The sequence below is a fragment of the Sorex araneus genome, chromosome 3 (assembly GCF_027595985.1).
Source record: "Sorex araneus isolate mSorAra2 chromosome 3, mSorAra2.pri, whole genome shotgun sequence".
Taxonomy (NCBI): domain Eukaryota; kingdom Metazoa; phylum Chordata; class Mammalia; order Eulipotyphla; family Soricidae; genus Sorex; species Sorex araneus.
This window is the reverse complement of record NC_073304.1, coordinates 66,268,979-66,290,922: the sequence shown is the minus strand read 5'-3', so window position 1 is coordinate 66,290,922 and position 21,944 is coordinate 66,268,979. Positions and strand designations below refer to the sequence as shown.

Below are 21,944 nucleotides of genomic sequence, written 5' to 3'. Positions count from 1 at the left end.
TTTCCTATTTAAAGTCTCATGAATGAAAACATGAGCAGGTTGAAGGTAAAGTCAGTTATTTACTCTGCTTTTCCTTTTTGGTGTTTTGGGAGCACACCAGGTAGTTTCAGAGACTGAGCCTCCTTCACACAAAGCATGCACTCAGCTCACTGAGGTGTCCCTCCCACCCTTGCTTTTCTACAATCAAACCCAGTTGCTTGCTACCAAGCATTCACTCAATAAAAGACAACTATTAAGAAAATAATCCAGCTAAAGAAACTGAGTTCAGGACTAAACAATGTAACTCAAGTGGTAGAGTACACACCTGTGATGTGCAAGGCCCTGGGTTCAACACCAGCATGATTCCTCGCCACCACTGGGTATAGTCTCCACAACTTAAAAAGGGGATTGAGGCAGAGAGCTACTATGGAGGGGTTAAGGTGCTTGCCTTGCACAAAGCCAACACTAGTTTGATCTTCAGCATCAGTCTCCTGAGCACATCCAGGAATGACCCTGCACAGAATTAGGCCCCAGCAATTAAAAAAAAAAGAAGAAGAAGAAAAAAAAAAAACTGTTGTTGCCATTGTTTTGGGGGAAAGAGTTGTCTGTGGCCAAGGCTTATTCCAGGCTCTGCACTCAGGGATCACTCCTAGAGAGAGTTGGAGGACCATATGAGAACCCAGGTCAGCCACATGCAAAGTTACCCACTGTACTCTGGCCCAAGAAAGAAACTGTTTTAAGAGTAAAATAATGTAATTAAGTCATTATATAAAATAAAACTAACCATTATGATTTTTTTAAGCCTAAAATTGGTAGATTCATTAAATATTCTGAGAAGTGATGCTCAATTAGGGAGATATGGGGAAAAAAAGATTTCACAAAAATAAAAGGGGCTGAGAACGAATACAGGGTTTTAGGCACATGACTTGCCATGTCTAATTCCATTCAATCCCTGGAATCACACATCTCCCAGGTACAGCCCTGGAGGCTCCCAAGTACTGCCACAGTGACCCAGGCAGTTTCCAGAGCTGCAGAGTTCAAATAGTACTGCATGTTCAACTCTGAACAGCCAGCCTGGTTAGCCAAGAACCACTAAGAGGGGCCCCAGGTCTCCAGAGCACTACTTGAGAGGCTCTTACACCCCTATCCCAAAAGGGACTGGGATGTGTACCATGCCTGCCTTGCATGTGTGTGGCCCTGAACTAATCCCTAGCACCGGGGTTGGGGGAGAAGGATAAAGGAAAAAGTCAGTCAAATCAATGAACTCCCTACCTTAAGGATTTGAGATTATGTGTATAAAATATGTAGTACAATGTTCAGCACACAAAAGACGCTTAATAAACTACACAGAAGTTGGCTGAGCAGACAAGTTCTTTACATCTACAAGTTCTTTACTGTAGACTGTGATTTTCGTTTTCCTTTGTTTTGTGAGTCATTTCCAGTAGTGCTCAGGAGCTACTCAGTGCTTGCTTACAAATCACTCCCAGGGGTGCTTGGGATCACTTCCAGCAGTGCTGGGAGGGACAATACAGTGCCAAAGAAAGAGAGGCCATCCACATGCAAAGCATTCACTCATATCCACATTATCTCCCATCCTATATATACAGATACAAGTCTACCATGTTTTATGGTCTTTGCCTTACTGAGCCACAAAGATTTTATAGGTGTTCTTATGTACATATTAAAAGATTGGGGCTGAGGCAGCACCGGCTCCGCCTGCCGCCGAGATGTGATCCCGGGGGCCGCATGCATGTGGCCCCTCCACAGCTGCACGAGTATGACTCCAGAAGCCAGCTAAACTACTTTTGGTATGGGCAGCTCCTTGCAGAATGTCTCCAGACTGAGAACTAAGCCGCGGCCCCATGCCTGCCCAGGAGGGGAAAGGTATTTCTCTCTCTTGCCTCTTCCTTGCCGGGGGTGAAGGGTGTGGCGACCGCCATATCATGGTGACCACAGATCAGAGTTACAAGTTTGCAATGATCCAATATCTGGAAGAATCTCCCTGGACTTAGTTGCTAAAGTACAGAAATCCAAAACCTCGTATCTCTTCACAACAGGTCTGACTCTAGTGGGGTACTCCTAACAATAATAGTGAGGTTTTTGTTGAAATATTGAATGTAACCAAAGTAAAGAGAAAGTAAAGTGAAATTTATCAATTACGGGGGGCAGGGGGCGAGATGGGAGGTGTACTGGAGTTTGTTTGTTTTTTTTTTTTTTTGGTGGTGGAATATGGGCAGTGGTGAAGGGATGGTTGTTTCAGCATTGTATAACTGAGACTTAAACCTGAAAGCATTGTAATTCTCCACATGGTGATTCAATAAAATAAAATTTAAAGAAAAAAAAAGATTGGAACTGGAGTGATAGCACAGCAGTTGGGCGTTCGCCTTTCACGCGGCCAACCCATGTTCGATTCCTCCGACCCTCTCGGACAGCCTGGCAAAAGCTACCGAGAGTATCTCACCCGCACGGCAGAGCCTGGCAAGCTACCCGTGGCGTACTGGATATGCCAAAAACAGTAACAATAAGTCTCTCCCAGGGCTGGAGCAATAGCACAGCGGGTACAGTGTTTGCCTTGCACATGGCCGACCCGGGTTCGATTCCCAGCACCCCATATGGTCCCCTGAGCACCGCCAGGGGTAATTCCTGAGTGTAGAGCCAGGAGTAACCCCTGTGCATCGCCGGGTGTGACCCAAAAAGCAAAAAAAAAAAAAGTAAGTCTCTCAATGAGAGACGTTACTGGTGCCCGCTCGAACAAATCGATGAGCAACGGGATGACAGTGACAGTGATATTGAAAGATTATGACAGATTATGACAACATGCATGAAGCATACACACCATTTTTCCAACACCATGTGCTCATTTTACATCCGTCACATTTAACGAAGGCAAGCACATTACATCTTCAGACAGTATGCCATTGCATATGTAATAAACCATACACAGTATAAAAACTTTTTTTTTTTTTTTTTTTTTTTTTTTTGCTTTTTTGGGTCACACCCAGCGATGCTCAGGGGTTACTCCTGGCTTTGCACTCAGGAATTACTCCTGGCGGTGCTTGGGGGACCATATGGGATGCCGGGGATCGAACCCGGGTCGGCCGCGTGCAAGGCAAACGCCCTACCCGCTGTGCTATCGCTCCGGCCCCAGTATAAAAACTTTTAAATGAACTATAGAACAAAAAAATTCCTGTAACTCACTTTATTGGCACATGCTTTATTACAGTGACCTGAGGACCCACTGCACAGTAATTGTGAGTCTTGCCTATATTTTTTTTTTATAAAATGACTTCGTATCTTCCCTCTAAGAAAGTCTACGAACCCCATCCTTGAATCTGAGTATGAGCATGGTGAAAGTGACAACTCTGGGACTTCTAAAGTTAAGACAATAAATGCGTCTCATGATTCTCTTGGGACTCTTGTTTTTGGATCATAGCCCCCGTGTTATGAGGAAGTTCACAAAACTACATCACAAGTTCACATGCAGATAGAATATTGCAACACCCAAACCCACCCAAACTCGCTGTTCCAACTAACAGCGAGTATCAAGAACATGAGAGAACAAGCCATCAGATGATTCCAATGCCTAGTCGCTAAACTTTTACATACAAGATTACACCACAAAGCTTTTTGCCCAATATCTTAGCATGGTTGCAGTGGTGGCTGCTGCCTTCTGAGTTTCACGCTGCCTCCCAAAGACGACGAAAACAAGAAAGATGCCAGAAAGTTGGCGAGGAAAGACAAAGATCCTGTGAACAAATCCAAGAGCACAGCAAAAAAGAAGTGGTCTAAACACAAAGTTCAGGACAAGCTCAATAACTTTGTCTATTTGACAAAGCCACCTATGACAAGCTTGGCAAGGAAGTCCCAACTATAAGCTTAGAACTGCTGCTGTGTGTGAGAGGCTGAAGATTCAGGAGTAGTTATAGCCAGAGTGGTCCTTCAGGAGGTCCTCAGTAAAGGACTTAACTAAACTGGTTTCAAAGCACAGAGCACAAGTAATGTACACCAGAAATACCAAGGGTGACGCCCCAGCTGCAGGGGAAGATGTGTGAGCAGAAAAATAAAACTTTATTAAGTCAAAGAAAAGATTACATCACAAATACTATTCTATAATTTCCATACTTCCTTAATTGATATTTTGAGCATATTTCCACATTAATGTGAAAATATCTAAGCCAAGTTTTCATAATGTCTACACAACATTCACTATAGTGAAAGCACATTACTACGATATATTTTTAACCATTTAGGTGTTTCTGGTTTACCATCTGAAACAATGCTAGGATGAAAAATCTTGAAAGCTTCTTTTTATACACTACCAGTATTTTAAGATTTCCAGATGTGAACAAATGAGGTAGTTAGAAGTTAAGGCACAAGGCATGCTCCAACCCCCCGTTTAATATACCCTGCATCACTTATGTGAGGTCCCAAAGCACTGATGGGGTGGGTGGCCTAAGGGCTAATACAGTAAAACTGTAGTTTCAAGTCTAGCATTCATTGAACCACTGGATCTGATTAGTCAGAAATCACCAGGAAGGGTCCCCCACCAAAAATAAAACTCTGAAATGTGTACGGTACAGTCTGAAATATATATGAAATAACTTCTAAAAATGCTACACCAGTGCACTATTATACCAGAAGCAGAGTACCTATTTTTCCACTCCCAACCCAACATGAAATGTATTAGTTTTTGGAAAATTGATATTTTCAAGCTTTTAAATAGAATTAGCTAAGACAAAGTTATCAACTTTCAACTCTGAATATAATTTTAAAATTAGAACTTAAAAAAATTATCAGGCAAGTGTACATACAGAATACTCACTGCAACATAGCTCATGACTCCTGAGTACGACTAAACATATTCGTAATCTATTATACAATTTTTCTTATGCGTTGTTTTTGTTTGGGGGCCACATCCAGCTGTGCTCAAGAGTTACCACTGCTCTGTGCTCAGGGGTCATTTCTGATGGGGGGGGTTCTGATGCTACAGCTTTTTGCAGTTCTAGGGTTTAAACCTGGGCCTCCCACATTCAAACCAAGCATGCAGCATTCAGCCCACTTAGCTACGTCTCTAGTATTATGCAAGTTTTAAATTTCATAAGCTATGATGCAAAAGTTTGCTAGAAATATCAGGTTAAAATCATATCCAACATTGTACTTATCATATAGAAGTATGTAGATAAGGCCAGAGCAGGTAGGGCACTTGCCCAACACCAAACCAGGTTCAATCCCTGGCATGTCATACAGTCCCCCAAGCCTGCCAGGAGTGATTCCTGAGTACAGAGCCAGAAGTAGGCCTTAAGCAATGCCAGGTGTGACACGGGGGTAGGGTGGGGGAGGGGGAATATAGATGAGATAATAGACTGAAAAGTTAAAATGTCTTATTTCTAGATAGTATGAAAATCTTCATTGTTTAAATAGTGGGAAATGATCACTCTGGAGAAGAACTGAGTGTTAGAAGTAGGTAAAGGGATATTCCTGATAACCTTTCAGTATCTGTATTGCAAACCACAATGCCCAAAAGGGGAGGGGAGAGAAAGGAAGGGAAAGAGAGGAAGGGAGGGAGGAGAGGGGAGGAGGAGGAGAGAACAGGAAGAGAAAGAAGGAAGAAGGAGGAGGAGGAGGAGCAGGAGGAGGAGTATCTGCCATAGAGGCAGGCGGGGGGAGGGACAGGGGGAGGTTAGGGGGTGATGAGGGAAACTGGGGACACTGGTGCTGAGAAACATACGCTGCTAGAGAGATGGGTTCTGGAACACTGTATGACTGTATGACTGAGACCTAATCATAAACAACTTTGTAAGAAGCTATCTCACAGTGATTCAATTAATTTTTTTTTAATTTTTTCAATGTTTAAACAGTTCTGATATTTCCAAACTTGCCAAACACATATATTTAACTCCCCCATTTTAAAATTTTGAGGCTGGCTTCCTCCCCTCTCCTCTCCTTTCTCCTCCCCTCCAGTCTCTTCTCTCTTCCTCTCTGGCTCTGTGCTCCCTTCTAACTGGCTTGGGAAAACACATATGGTGCATCCAAGCATCTGAGGGCTCTAAGAGTACCCAGCACAGGTAAACTAGAGAAGGAGGTTAAAACTTAAGTAACAACCCATAATGAAAGTGAGTTTCAGGGGCTTCTTTCCTCTCCTTTTTTCTCTACCAGCTTTGACCCCTGAATAAACAAAATCCCAAAACTAAGTCACAAAAACACTGAGAAACAAGTAAAGGGTCTTCTGTGATCCAGAGGGAACGGGAAGGAGCTCATGCGATTTTTTTCCTTCCATTCTGACTTCCCCCCTTCCACAACCATGCTCAAGGCCCCTCTCCACATGTTCGGATGAGCCTCACGCATGAAGGAACTGGCAGAGCAACCCAGGTGTGCGGAACTCGGGGCCTGAGATCTCCAAGCCTGCTCGGATAGGGACTGGGCCTCTTCCGCCCAGATCCCCCACTTTCCTGTAGCTAGGTGGTCACACCCAGAAACTGCCCAACATCCCCCCATACACACCTGCTACGAGCCATGTAATCCCATCCAGCCAACATCCAGAGACTATATAAAACCAAGCTCCCGGAAGTGCAAAGCTGCTTTGTGGCTGCGCAACATCTTATAGCCTAGTTCTCCCTCTTGGAGAACCTGGCAAGCTACCGAGAGTTTTCCTGCCTGCTCGGGAGAGCCTGGCAAGCTCCCTGTGGCATATTTATATGCCAAATACAGCAACAATGATGGGTCTCATTCTCCTGACCCTGCGGCACCATTTGGAAGGATGACTAAAGACAAGCTGCTAAGAGGGAAAACTCCAAATAATGATAGTGAGTTTTCGGTGAAAAATTAAATGTTATCATAGCAATGAGAGAGTTAATTGAAAATCATCTGCCACACAGGCAGAGGGGGAGAGGGAGGGAGGGTGTCTGGGGTTCTTGGTGGTGGATCATGTGCACTGCTGAAGGGATGGGTGTTTGATCATTGTATGACTGAGACTTGATCCTGAAGGCCCTGTAACTGTTCTCACAGTGTCTCAATTAAAAAGCATAAAAAAAAAAAGAGAAGCTGCTAAAATCTCAGGGCTAGGACAAATGGAGACGTTACTGGACCTGCTCGAGCATCAACGAATGAGATGATAGTGATAATAGTGATTCTGACCCCAAAGAGCCACTCCAAGGTTTAAGACCGCAGAATAAACACTAAGTGACATGTTCACAGTACAATGGTGTGAGGGTAGCACAAGCCACCTGAAAAAGGCCCTAAAAAAAATTAATACATACTAGAAACTAAAAACAATAACCTCTGCAGTCCAGAAAGGAATTTTGTGATTTTATTCTTTTTTCTTAATACTTTCACATCAATAACAGTCCCAGAAAAAAACTGTCCCTACAAAGAAGGGTGGAAGGCAAGAGGTGAGGAACTATGGGTAAAACCTAAAGAGTCCCAGCTTTCTAACCAGAACATTAGTACGAGGTTCCTAGTGGATGAAAAACATTGGGGACAATGTCAGTAATAAAAGCCCCTGCCATGCAAGCATGAAGCCATGATTTTGATCCCTGGTGCTGCCCACGTGCACCAAGTCCGACTCCTGCAAGTCTGCTTTTTAAGACAGAACGGGGGGGGGGGGTGGCCCCCATGGGGGGATCTGTGGAAATCACTGCAGAGGCCAGCTGTGAGTACTAGCACAAGAGAACATCACCACTCACAAATGTGCAACACATGGGTGAGCACCACAGCAACCCCAGTAGCACACTACAACCAAAAAGTGCACAAGCACCACGGATTGAATCCCATGGCGAGCACAGATGCAAGCACTATCACTAAAGTGTGATGCCCTGGTGAGCACCACAGTCATCACAGCAAAGGGAATGGAAAGGCAGAAAAAAATAAAAAGAGGTCTTGAATTCAACTTCAAACTGCACCTGAAATGATAAAACCAATGAGGGACAAACAAAAGATGAAACTGGAAACTTAATTATGGCATAATTCATCACCCAAATCCCAGACTAAACTCTGACCGAGTAGATATGGTCAAAGTAGGTATATGAACAAAGGCTCTGGAACTTTCACCCACAAGAGTAAGATAGTAATATGAGTCAAACTCTCAGTTCACTGCATGCCAAAACAAAATTAAAAAAAAAAATTTTTAAAAAAACAACATTCTATGCATATCCGGGGATGTGGCTCAGTGATAATTATACTCCATACACCATAAAGAAAAATACATTCAGTAGAGGATCTTTATAAAGCAGTCTCACAATATTCTACACCTTAGATAAAATCCTAAGTAATTAAAGCATAAAGAATCAATATAGGGGCCGGAGCGATAGAACAGCGGGTAGGGCGTTTGCCTTGCACGCGGCTGACCCGGGCTCAATCCCCGGCGTCCCATATGGTCCCCCAAGCACCGCCAGGAGTAATTCCTAAGTGCAAAGCCAGGAGTAACCCCTGAGCATCGCTGGGAGTGACCCAAAAAGCAAAAAAAAAAAAAAAAAAGAATCAATATAATCTGATTTGGTTATAATAAAAAAAAGACAACATGTAAATCTGAAACAGCAACTATAGTGCTTCCCACAAGTGGACAATACTACTCTTCAGGGGGCACTGGTATAAGGAATGAGGGCAGCAAGAGCAAGTACAAGGAGATACCTTATATTTATTCCCTTAGTGAAGGTAGATTTCCAGGAGGGTGCTGAGTCATTTTTCATTTTTTAAATAACCTTTTGTTTTACAATATTATTAATAATGGTTTCTCTTGCATAATTCCAATACCACACCCATCACTAGTATACCCAACTCCCTCCCGCCGTATGTTGCCTTTGGATCTTTGTTGTGACCTAGCTGTGTATCTAAGTCCCATGTATGAGAGAGATCATTCTGTATCTACCCCTTTCTGTCTGACTGACTTCAATCAGTATGATATACTCTAGTTCCATTCACAAATCTGACCATCATCCTTGCACAGGGATTTTTCACTTTTTAACTGAAAGGGTGCAGCAAGTTAAAAAAGTTTAAAATCTGGCAAGATGTTAAAATTATCAGAGGCCTCTCAAACAGTTCAATTATGTTCCACTAGGAAAATGTGAACATTCTTGAAACAACATTAACATTACTTCTCAAAAACAAACAAATCTTTAAAAAAGAAACAAATGAAAATTTCAAAAGAAATACTATTTGTGTGAGTGAAAAGGATCACTGGATGAAAGGAGCTGCAGCAGGATGACAGGTATAGTGAGCTTGATGACAGACTAAATTAATTCATCAAGAATTAACTACTTTAATTTGAAGAACACAGATATAAAATACTGAAGGAAGAAAAGGAACAGTCTAGGAATAGCATAACAATCGTGCCGCATACCCCCCAAAGGAAGGAGGAAACTGATCCAAAAAACAAACCTGAAGAAAGTTCCCAAGTCTGGTAGATAACATACAAATTCAACAAGTTCTGCAGGGGTAGGAACAGCTCAATGCCTTGCAGACAAGGAGGCCAGAGAAGTTCAAGCCCTGGCACCACCCAACTTGCCAAATGTGATCTTCTTCGCAGCACTGCCCTTTATGATTCTAATGAGTCATCCATGTGCAAACAAGCACTGCAACCAAGTCGGTGTGTGTGAGACTACTATTCACAGCAAAAGGGAAAGGGAAAAATATAGAAGCTGAGGGCCAGAGGGATAGTACAGTGGGTAGGGCGCTTGCCTTGCACACAGTCAAGCAGGGTTCAATCCCCAGCATCCCATAGGGTCCTCTGAGGCCTCCAGAAGTGATCAATCCTTCAGTTCAGAGCTAGGAGTAAGCCCTGAGCACTGCCAGAAGTAGCCCCCAAACCAAAAAAATAAATTAAATAGAAGCTTGGCAAACCTCAAATAAGACAAATTTGAGAAACAAATCATAATTAAACTACAAACAACCAAGGGGGGAGGATCTTCAAACCAGCAACAAGGCCAAAGATGTAACTCAAGAGGAAGAGCGTATATATATATATATATATATATATATATATATATATATATATATATATAATGCCTTGGGACTCCTGATACTACATGGCTCCAATCCCCAGCTTGGCTGGTGTGCTCCTAGTTCCCAGAGCTGCCAGATATGGCCCCATCATAAATAAATAAAGGCACATAGAAACAAAGATATAGGGCCCAGAAAAAATAACTCAGTGGCTTAGCATGCCAATCTTACGAACTTATGGTCACAGATTCACTGCCCAATGATGCCACTGCACCAAGCAAAATCCTGGCATCTTTACTGTTTGAGCCCTGGCACTGTAAGCAATTTCCATGACACTGCAGTCAGCTCACTCCTGGATGAGCATTAAACCAAGGGAGTACAACTAAGCAAGTGTGAATGATCACCATACTGATACCTTAGCAAATACAATCAGAATATCAGAATATGACTCAACTGAAGGGTGAGGGCCCCCAGCCCCGAGACCAGAGACTACAAGGGTTAAGGCTCTTGCCTCATATGTGATATGTGACTGACCCCAGCTCAATACCCAGCACTGCATAAGGTCCTCCGAGAATCAGCAAGAGTGACCCTTGAGCAGAATCAGGTGTAACCCCTGAACACATAGATATGATGGTCAAAAATAAATAAATAAAAAAGACACCCCCACCCCCACCACAAGTGTAAGCATTGCAGGGTTAGAAAGATAGCTCAAAGGGCCTTTGCATCCCAGAGGCACAGTCAATCCACAGTACCACATGGTCTCCCAGGCAATACTGTCCCAAAGCACAGCACCTAACCAAAAGAAACTCCTGAGCATCACCAGATGCGGCCCACAAACCAGAAATGCATCAAAAGGTACTGTTATTAAGGATCCTCAAGAACTAAATTTATTATTATTTTATAATTAAAATTATTGGTATCCACCAACTACCCCATTAAATGTGTGTGGAGTGGAGGGGTGGGAGGCAGGTAGGATATAAAGATGAAATTCAGTGGAGGACGCTGAAGAAATCAAGAAAAGTACTAATCACAAAGCACGCACACACGCACACACACACAAACTACTATAAAACTGGAAGTATTTAGAGGTCACAGCAATAGTACAGCGGTAGGGCATTTGCCTTGCACGCAGCTGACTTGAGTTGGCCCCCATATAGTATCCTGAGCACCACCAGGAGTAATTCCTGAAAGCGACAGCACAGCAGGTAGGGCATGTGCCTTGCATGTGGCTGACCTGGGTTCAATTCCTCTGTCCCTCTCGGTGAGCCCGACAAGCTACGGAGAATATCCCGCTCGCAAGGCAGAGCCTGGCAAGCTACCGGGATGTATTCGGTATGCCAATTTCAGTAACAACGAGGCTCACAATGGAGACGTTACTGGTGCCCACTTGAGCAAATCGATGAACAATGGGATAACAGTGCTACAGTGCTATCGAGCCAGAAGTAATCACTGATCATCAATGGATGTGGCCCAAAACTCAAAACAAACTGGAAATGTTTACATACACACACACACACACACACACACACAGAGTTGTGGGGGAAGGGCTACGGCCAACAGCGCTCAGGGGGACCATGAGCAGTGTTAGAATTTGATCCAAAAAAAAAAGAATTTGATCCAATGTTGGGACTGAACACAAACCAATTATCTTAACCACAGCACGAGTCCTCTGGTCTGTTTTTCACATTTTTAAGACACTTTGGTAATCTTAAGGAAAGCTCACGGAAACTCATTAACAACAGGCCCTCTTGAGAGCCCAAGTTTAAGAAACCTGATTAGAGGACAGGGGATGGCTGGGCAGGAAAAGGCACCTGCCTTGCAGGCATGAGGCTCCAGATTCAATTCCCAGTGTGCCACCCACGTACATCAAGCACAATCCCAGTGGCTCTGCTGTCTGGGATCCCCAACATCACCAAAAGATGTGAAGTCTTCAGAGCAGTTAGATATGGGCAAGCACTGCAGCCAAAGCCTTAAACTCCTGGCGAGCACTACAATGGAAAACTGTGCCAAGCACCATGGTGAGCACATGGGTGCACACCACAGGGACTCCTAGAGAGAACCACAATCTGAAGGTGCACAAACACCACGACTCAACTGTGCGAACCCCACTTTGCTTAAGTACTGGGACTAGAAATGAGTGCCCTCTGGTGAGCACCATGGTGACAAGTTTCACCACAGGCCAAGGGCAAAAAAAGAGTGGGGAGAGGGAAGGAGAAAAGCTTTCTCATCTTCACACATTTCTCTTACTTGGCCAATGAAAAGAAACAGCTCACAGAACTACCACAGAAGACATCTGGAATCCTCAAAGAAATTCACATTTTTTTTTAAAAACTATTTGGCATTTAATATATATGATACAATAACCACTTTTTTGTTGTTTCTTGAAATCTTTTTGTTCTCCCCCACCCCTCTTGTGATGACTAGGGGTTGCACATGCAGGGGACAAGCTCCCACAGCTCCCACACAGCAAGTCACAGTGCTGGCAGGCTCAGCCAGCTGCCATGCAGGTACACCTTATCACCATGCTCAGCTGAGGTGCACAAGTTGAGTGTGGAGCCTGCTGAAATTGTTAGTGTTCATACAAGAACTTGCCCAGTGGCACGTCTTATCTAGTCCAGGGGTTGGCCAGGGGTCCTGCCCTTTTTTGTGATGCTCACACATACCCGGCAGCTATACAACCAGAAATAACATGCAATGACAGGGATCACCGAGCTGCCAGGGCCACAATAGGTGCATGTGAGACACCTGGGTTCTGAACTTATGATCATATGTTTGCAAGGACCTTTATGCTATTTCTTCTGCCCCAGGATGTTCTTTTCCTAAGTTTTAATCAAAATAAATGATGCACCATAATGAATGCACAGATGTTGCAGAAGAGGGAAATTACTGCACTTTACCTCCTAAATTTCAAATTAATCCTTTTCTTTTTACTTTTATTACATACATACTTGTATATACTTTTACTACAATTTTATCTTTCACTCTGTACTTTTTACCTGCCAAGTACACGTAAGCATTCATTCCTTCATCCTTTCCACCTATTTTCCCAAAGAGCAGGTAATATTTTTTAAAGACAAATTTGATCACACCTATATTTATTTTCAAAACTAAAATGGCGGCTTCCCCTTGCTCTTAAAACCAAAATTTTTACTTAGCATCCATAAAGAACTCCATGTGCCTTAGTCTGCCCAGTCACACTACCTTTGTCCAGGCACCAAAATCATGCCATGCTTATGCCACTTCAAATTCTTCATTCGCTGCCTTCTCTCTGAATGCCCTTCAAACCCACGTCCTCTTCCATCATCTCTTAATTCTTACTCATCCTTCTGGTCTCTAGGAAACACTTCATCAAAAATGGCCTCTTGGGGCTGGAGCAATAGCACAGTCGGGAGGGCGTTTGCCTTGCATGCGGCCGACCCTGGTTCGATTCCCAGCATCCCATATGGTCCCCTGAGCACCCCCAGGGGTGATTCCTGAGTGCAGAGCCAGGAGTGGCCCCTGTGCATCGCCTGGTATGACCCAAAAAGAAAAAAAAAAAAAAAAAATGGCCTCTATGCCCACCCCTGTCCCCGCCCCCCCAGGTCCTGACCTTGCTATATGCTGTCTCAGTGCCCTTGGAGCTGCCACTGTACTTCCACAATTATTTAATAGCTGTGTTCTCCTATTAGACTACTAATCACCTTAAGAATACTACACCTGTTCTGGTCATCACTATACTCTAAAACCTAGTATAAAGTAAGAAAACATTTAAAAAGTTAAACGTCTTGTCACATGGCCAGGAGGATGATTCAAAGAGCTGTATCGCATACTCTGCATGAGGACACCCCAGGTTAAATTCTTGATTTAGTATAGTTCCCCCAAGGGGGTGCACCAGAGCATCGCAAAGACTTCTCTTCTATTGCAAACATTCAACAGATTTTTAAGGGGACGAGGCAAATGATACTCAGGAAGTCGGGAAACTCCACTGGTGATTTTCAGCCAACCAGTCCACTGGTTCAGTTCAAGGACCTGATGGTACAATTAAGGCCCTGCATTGCCAGAGATACCTGGGACACCCAAGCAGTGTTGGGGGCCTCCACGGTTGCAACCAGTGATGCTCAGGAGACCATATGATTCGGGGAATTAAACCCGGATTGTGCGCATGCCTGGAGTGTCCTCTAATCACCTCTACTGTCTCCTTTTTACATAGTGTTCAATAACTTTGTAAACAAGACTCAACAGTCGTCCTTAGGTATCTCTCAAAGGATACACTAGGAAAATGATCAATAATGGTGGTTGTCTCTGGAGAGGTAAAATGACTAGTCAGGAGCCAGGAAAGGGAGAGATTGACTTTTTCACTGTTTATCCCTTTATGTCCTCTTAATGAAATTAAAAGAAAAAAAAAAAACACCCTTTAAAAAATTCACCTGATACCTAAACGTATATCCCCAGTGTTCCATTTTCGAGATTTTTAAGGGGAGATTTAAAATCCTTAGGACGTAACAAATTACCTGAAAATTGAGCAGCTAGATCTATGACCCAGTCCACAACTTATCTGCTTATTATAATATTGCTGTAAGGAAATAAATCACGTATAATGATCACCAAACTTGATGTGAAGGCAAAATTACTATTTATGACAGTATGTTAACTCATATCTATAAGCTTATAATTCAGTAATATCACAAATGAAAACAAAACTAACCTTGACCTTATATTTTGTTTATTTGTTTCTGGGCCACACCTAGAGGTGCTCAGTATTTACTCCAAGCTCTGTGCTCCAGGATTACTCCAGATGGGGACTCAGGGACCAGAGATTGAATACAGGTCTGCACTTGCTAGGAAAGCACCCTATCCACTGTATCATCTCTCTAGCCCCTTTTAGAGCATAAGTTCAAAAACAACACAGCTTCAAAGAAAATACACTTTCCTTTAACTGCAAAAAGACTGTCCAAACTAGTACAATGAAATGGAGAACCATGTACATTATTAAGTTAAAGAAAGACTTTTAACTATTACATGTAAAGTATCATGCTGGGCATTTCACATGTACTATCCCGCTTAATCCTTACAAAAATCCTAGCCAAGACTGGAAATAGGACAATGGAGAAGGTAACTTGTACCCAGCAGACTGGAGTTTAATCAGAGGCAACATCTATGGGACCAGGAGCCCCATCAGGTGTGATCCCTGAGGGCAGAGCCTGAGCAGCAATCTCCACCTCCCATTACCACCTGGTGGGGATCGAACAAGGATGGGCCAGATGGAAGGCAAATGCCCTATCTGCTGTACTATCACTCCAGATCTTCGTCTATCTTTCTGACAGTGCTAGGAACCATGGAGTACAGGAATCAAATCCGTCTGCAAAGTGTGTACCTCTGCCAGCCCTTTGAGTCATCTCCCCTACTCTCATTTCTCTCATTTTCTTTATTTTACATTATACAAATATACAGCCTAAAGAAGAAAACAAAAAGAACTATTCTCTTCCTAGAAGAGAGAAAATGGAAAAAACAAAATAGTAGAACTGCAACAGTACAGTGGGCAGAAGGCTTGCAAACAAAAGAATAGTAGGACTGTATATAGTTTTACATTTTAAAATGTTTCATTAAGTAACCAGGAGATTGCTCAGTGGCTTAAAGCATCTGTTTTCCAAGTGTAGCACTGTAGCACTGCACTATCGTCCTATTGTCCCTTAGTTCAATTTGGGAGCAGGCACCAGTAATGTCGCCATTGTGAGCCTCCTTGTTACTGTTTTTGGCATATCAAATACACGCCAGTAGCTTGTCAGGCTCTGCTGTGCGGGCGGAATACTCTCGGTAGCTTGCCCGGCTCTCTGAGAGGGATGGAGGAATTGAATCCGGGTCAGCCGCGTGCAAGGCAAACGCCCTACCCACTGTGCTATCACTCCAGTCCATTTCCAAGTGTAAGAACTCAAACCCAATCCCAGATACAACCCTGGTAGCTCTGCTATTTCTGCCTAGCAACACTGCTGATTCGAGACACAAAGGTGTTCCCAAGGCACTACGGCCAGGTGTGTACCAACAATGCAACCAAGAAGATATGCAAGTAGAGATTCCCTAACTCCCTGAAAGCAACACAACCAAAGTGTATGTCAAACACCTAAAGGAATGTGATCCACAGCAAGCACATATACAAGCACTGCAACTAAAGGTGGCTACTGGGCAAGCACCATAAGCAGTGGTGCAAGCACACAAATCTGATATGCAAACCCCAAAGTACCACCACAACTGAAATATGCAAGCACCATAATTCAGTCTATGTGAGGTCATAACAACAGGGGGAGGGGAAAGGAAGAGAACAAGAACAATAAAAATTTGTTTTGGGGCTGGAGAGATAGTATAGCAGGTAAGGAGGTTGCCTTCCGCACCACAGACATATGGTCCCCTGAACACTGCCAGTAAGCCCAGAGCTGAGCCAGGAGTAAGCCCTGAGTATTGCTGGGTGTGGTCCAAAACAAACAAACAAAAAGTTCCAGTGAAAAACCTGGTGGGGTGGGGGGGGGAGGAGGAGGGGGTCGAGGTCAGTCCACATCCTGCAGTGCTCAGGGCTTATTCCTGGCCCTGAGTTCAGGAGTCATTCCTGGTGACACTCAGAAACTATATGCTATGTCAGGGGTCAAACCCAGGATGGACCTCATACAAGGTTAAGCACCTTACTCTTGTACTGTCTCTCCCTCCCCTTAAAATTTCTAAATTATCTTAAGGGACAAGGATAGTTTAGTGGTGGTAAGCACCTGTCTTGTAGGCATGAGGCAATCTGTTCCCTTCTGGATTCCCTGAATAGCTGCATATACACAATACAATCCCAGCAGTTATCACTGTTGTGTGGCTCCAGGATCACAACAAAGTAAGCATCTCTAGTGCATTCCAACCAAGTGCGTGTGAACATCCAAACTACCTCATGCAAGCATCACTGCTGAAAGTGCAATTCCAAGAGCAAGTGTGAAAGTACCACAACCAAGTGTAGATAGCCCCAGTTATCACAGCAGCAACAGTAACAAGGGAAAGGAAAAAATAAATAAAAATGAAAACACAGGACCAGATTGTATAGCGGATAGGGCTCTTGACATGCACAAAGCTGACCGGGATGCCCGGCATCCCACATGGTCCCCAAGCACTGCCAGGAGTAATTCCTGAGTGCAGAGGCAGGAGTAAGCCCTAAGCACTATCAGATGTGCTCCAAATACCACAGATAGAAAAAATATAAAGGGCCTGGATATAACCAAGTTCAGCAATCAGGAAGTAAAGGCACTGCATGCACTGGGAACTGAGTTCAAACCCAAAAACCAGATGGTCCCCCAGTACTACCAGTGAAGTCCTTGTTGTCCACAGAGCCACAGCACCCAAGCAGCTCTCCATCCTGGACCCTTCCACTGAACTGCCACCTGTATCAGCGGAGTACTGCCAGGAGGGGCCCAGAGACCCCCTAAACACCACTGGAGAGGCCCAAAATAAAAAATGAAAGTTAAGAAAAAAACAATTCTTATTTTGTAACAAAAATAAAATTGCTTTAGTATGACTATACTCTTATTTAATTGCCATTATAAATACCTCTACTATGTGTTAGTAGTAGAATAAATTAAAGCCTTGTTAATTTGACTGGCATAAATATGGCTTGTTTGTTTGTTTACTGGTTTGAAGGCCACAGCAGGCTTCTGGCTCTGCACTCAGGAACCACTCCCAGCATGACTCAGGAATTGTATGTGACGCCAGGGATTGAACCAGAGTTGGCCACATTCAAGACTAGAGCCCTACCTGCTGTAACTATAGTTCTAGCCCCATGACTTACTTTTTAAAACATCAATAGTAGAACCTGAGAGATAGCTCAATAGGCCCAGGACACATTCTGCATGCAGGAGGCCCGGGTTCTATTCCTGGCACCATACTTGGAGCACTGCCAGCAAGAAGCCAGAGCATCAAGCTGAGAATAGCCTTTGAGTACTGCCAGATGTGGCCCCCAAACCAATTCAATAATAATCAATACCAAAAGTCTCAGATTAAGAACCTCTAATAAAATCCATGAAAATTCAAAAAATTACTCCACTATTCTCTAATTCCTGCCAAAATATGTGTGTACAAAAGGGCTAATTATTATTATGGACTCAATTTTTTTTTCTTTTTTAGGGTCACACCCATCGATGCACAGGGGTTACTCCTGGCTCTGCACTCAGGAATTACTCCTGGGAACCATATGGGATGCTGGGAATCGAACCCAAGTCAGTCGCATGCAAGGCAAACTCCCTATCTGCTGTGCTACTGCTCCAGCCCCAGGACTCAAAATTTTTTGTGGAAAAAAAAAAAAACCAACAGTAGAATAAATAGCCTACTAACAGATTCAGAAACTTTGTTTGTAAGGACTTTCATCATGCTGGTAGTCTTTCACTAGATACTAAAAAATAATCATTCATTTGTTAATTCATCTGATTCATTTAAAAATGTAGACAATTCAAAAACTGTCATGCAGTAACTGCCTTTATTCCAATTTCAAGGAAATTATGATAAACCAATCAGCTTCTCAAACATTTTCTAAATACCTCAAAATGGCATTAAAACAAATACAGGAAGATCTGAGTTGTCATGCCCTTTAACTGCCATTCAAAATTATAAACATAAGCATAAAACATACAGTAAAAACAAACTATGTTCAACATTCAGAAGAATAGTCTAACTGGGAAAGTATCGCGTGAGAATAAAAATATGGCATTAAACAATGACCAGGGAGGGACTGGAGAGATTGTACAGGGATTAAGGTGCTCCCCTAGCATACGGCCAACACAGGTTCAATTCCCAGCACCACAAATGGTCCACCAAGCACTGCCAAGAGTGATCCCAGACCAAAGAAGGGCTCCCGAGTACCTCTGGGTATGCAAAATCCAAAAACTAATAATTATCAATCCAGTAATAAATTCTCTTCTACATCTCTGAACAAATTATATAATACTAAATGTTCCATACTTCAAAATCTGTTTTTAGAAGTCTTGAAAGTACACTATGTGCGTAACACCCAATTCGCCGGACTGAACTGGGGGGGGGGGTCTTTTGTAATGAAAAGCATGTGCCCTGCTGCTAAGCCACAGCCCTGGGATCCCCATGATTGCTTTAACTCAGGCACACTGTTAGGGCAGAGGAGATGGCTCAGAAAGCTAGGCTACATGCTTAGTGGGCAGGAGACCTGGGTTCCATCCTGGCACTGGATAGTTTCTAGAGCACCACCAGGACTAAGCCCTCACCACCCAGCGGGGTGCTGCCTCTGAGTACTGCCAAGTGTGACCAAAAAAAAACTTTAAAAAAATTTAAAAGACGCTGTTTATAGAAATATTAATGAAAAAACAGGGAAGGTGCAAGCGGTCAAGTTAACACCAATTTCTTGGTACAGATTTTTGTTAAAGTAATCTATTTTTTTAGTTCAAGCTTTAGTTTTTACTTTGAAAATGAGTCAACCAAGCTATGTTCTGAAACGAGTATGCCCTACCAATTCCCATTCATTCATCAAATATGTTTGTATCATCACAATTATCAATGGAGTGACTTCATCCTCAAAATTTTGCCAAAATTTTTCCTTGACTATTTTTCCTAAGAAAAGTGCCATGCAAAGTCACAGAAAACTTTTTTTAAAAATACGTTTTCAAATCCACTACAGAAAATCCTACAGAAACTTAAGTCAGCAAAAATAAAAACAGGTGTGACCACAGCAAACCCAAAGCAGAGATAAACACAGGGATGTACTTACGTTTCAAAACAACGATCCACGTTGTCGGACATCAAAAGCAGCATGCATAGCTGTTCAAGGGCTATTAGTTGCATGTCCCTTTCATCTCCCTGTCCCATCTGTAGCCATTCTAGCAACGTATCCGGATCCACGTCTGCCATGGTTCTTTTTGTTTAAATTTTTAGAAAGGGGGAAAAAAAGGGGGAGAAAAAGCCTTTAAATACTCCAAGACTGACTCACGTGGCTAAAAAAAAGAAAGAAAGAAAAACAAAACTGCTCTTCTCACTGACTAGAACCAAAGTTTTGTGATGTCCCCCAAGAAATGAGCCAAGGCTCCCTGGGTGTGTTTGGACAGAGAGCGTCAAGCAGCTTTTCAACTCTGCTTACCTCCCGGGTTTATCGTTCCTAGAGCACACTAAAGAAAATCTAGTTAGCACGAGAGCATAAGCTGCTTAGGTCTAGACTGAACTAGAAACCAGAGCTGTCTTTGTTCACAACAGCCCCACTACTGCTCTCTCACCAACACCTCTGCCAAAAAAAAAAAAAAAAAACCGCAAACAACACCTAGCGCCGGGCCCTCTTCTTCCCTGCTAACTTCCCCCCACACCCGCACCCGGCCACCCAAACACTTCTTCCAATAAAGAAGACCAGGTCAGTCTGAAAGCCCCACGATCCAAACTTAGCTTCCAAAGAAACCTCCAACCTCACCAATACTGCTGGTCCCCTGCCCCCCACCACCCCACTTCCCCCGCCGGGTACTTATTCATATAAACTGAACAAATACAGACCACGGTCAGGTGGTTTAAGAGTTAGGAATCGTGGCAGTGCGGGCACCTGTTCTTCAAACTTTTTCTTTCTCAAAGAAAATGCTTCAAGCCAGTGCAAGGGCCCTGCAGCACGTTACGGGTCGGCCTACAGGCCAAAAAACTACCCCGACCTCCGTGCGCGCCCCCCCCTTCACCCCCCACGGAACCAGGCAGTTGAGGAAACAGTACAAAACCCCGACACCAACCCCGAGCAGCAGCCCCGACAGGCCGGGCATTACAGAGGCGGCTGGGCGGCCCGCCGGGCGGGCACTTCTGGGTCCCACGTAACCGGGTGTTGGGGGGAGGCAGTGGGGGGGGGGGTCCCGGTGGGCACCCAACGGCGGCGCCGGGCAGGAAGCACCCAACCCTCGGGGCCCAGCCGAGCCCCGCGCTCCGCTCCCCGGCACGAAACCCCGGCGAGTGGCGTCCGGGGCCGAGAGCGACGGCGGCGGGGGGGTGAGGCTGGGAGGGGACGCGGCGAGCGGCGGGGCCCGAGCAGGCCGCAGGAGCCGGCCGAGCGCCCAGACGTCCGCGGCCCGGTGGGGCGTCCCGGGTCGGGCCCGGCGCCGAAACCGCCTCAAGGACGCGGGGGGCCCGCCTGGCGCTGCAGCTGCGGCCGCCGGGGAGCTGCCGCGGGCATCCGGGGAGGGGGGGCGGTGGGCAGAGGAACAAAGGGGCTTAAAAAAATAAAAATAAAAAAGCGGGCAAGTGGGAGGAAGCGCGCCCCGCCGAGCTGCCCCGGGGCCCGGGTCTCGCTCTCAGCCCCGCGTTCCGGCTCCGGGATCCCGGCTCCTCCGTGGGGCCCCCCGCCCCGCCACCCTCAGCCCGGGGCCCGGCCCTTCCCGCCGGGCCTCCCCGGCGCCCCCGCTCCCTCGCCCGCCGGGCTCTCACCCGGGCCTGTGGTCTCCAACTGCTGCGGCCCAGTTCCAAGCAGGCCGCGGGCAGAGCTAGGCCCGGCCGCGGCCCTCGAGTTCCCAGGAAGCCGCAGGCCGCGCAGGTCGAGCCAGGCGGGCGGCACAGGAAAAGCCGCGCCTCGTCCCTCCCCTTCCTCCGCGGGGACCCGGTGACAGGGAAGCGAGGGCTTTCCCCCCCGAGCGAGCCAGCGAGCGGCGGCAGCCTGCGCACGTCCGGGCACGCGGCTCCTCAGGCCGTAGCTGCTGCTCAGAGGCCCGCGCGCGGCTGCGGGCGGCGGCGGCAGCGGCGGCGGCGGCGCGGGGAGGCCGCGTCCATCGTGATCCGGGAGGAGGCGGGCGGGGGGGGGGCAGGGGGCGGAGGGTCGGGCGAGCGAGAGCCGGGCGGGGAGGCGGCGGCCGAGGGCAGCCGAGCCCGGCGGAGGCGGAGCAAAGCTCCGCTCCTGCCCGCGACCCCGCCGGCCGCCGCGTGGGGCGCTGCGGAGGCCGCTCGGCCCAGCCTGCGCGTGGGCCCCCGCCGGGGACGCTGCGCTGCTGCTGGACTCGGAGCCGCCCTCCACGGCCGTCCTGGCCCCTCGGGGCCTCGGACCGCCTGGCGCCTTTCGCTTG

The 21,944-nt window shown here is 45.6% G+C and overlaps 1 protein-coding gene and 1 pseudogene across 9 annotated transcripts in view; one reads left to right on the top strand and one right to left on the bottom strand.

The window, feature by feature from the left end:
• The window catches only part of HECTD1 (HECT domain E3 ubiquitin protein ligase 1), a 98,237-nt gene extending 76,781 nt beyond the window's left edge, over nucleotides 1–21,456 (bottom strand). For 4 of the 9 annotated variants that reach the window (XM_055130525.1, XM_055130526.1, XM_055130528.1 and 1 more), the window contains exons 1-2: nucleotides 21,316–21,455; nucleotides 19,640–19,783 (exon numbers count right to left, since the gene is read on the bottom strand). In XM_055130525.1, coding sequence (XP_054986500.1) covers nucleotides 19,640–19,779 — 140 coding nt within the window. In that variant the 5' untranslated portion in view covers nucleotides 19,780–19,783; nucleotides 21,316–21,455. Of the gene's footprint in view, nucleotides 1–19,639; nucleotides 19,784–21,315 lie in introns of all 9 variants that reach the window. The other 5 variants (XM_055130530.1, XM_055130527.1, XM_055130529.1 and 2 more) reach the window with 2 other exon arrangements.
• On the top strand, nucleotides 31–4,031 carry LOC129403323 (40S ribosomal protein S25-like; annotated as a pseudogene).
• Nucleotides 21,457–21,944: the final 488 nt, after the last annotated feature.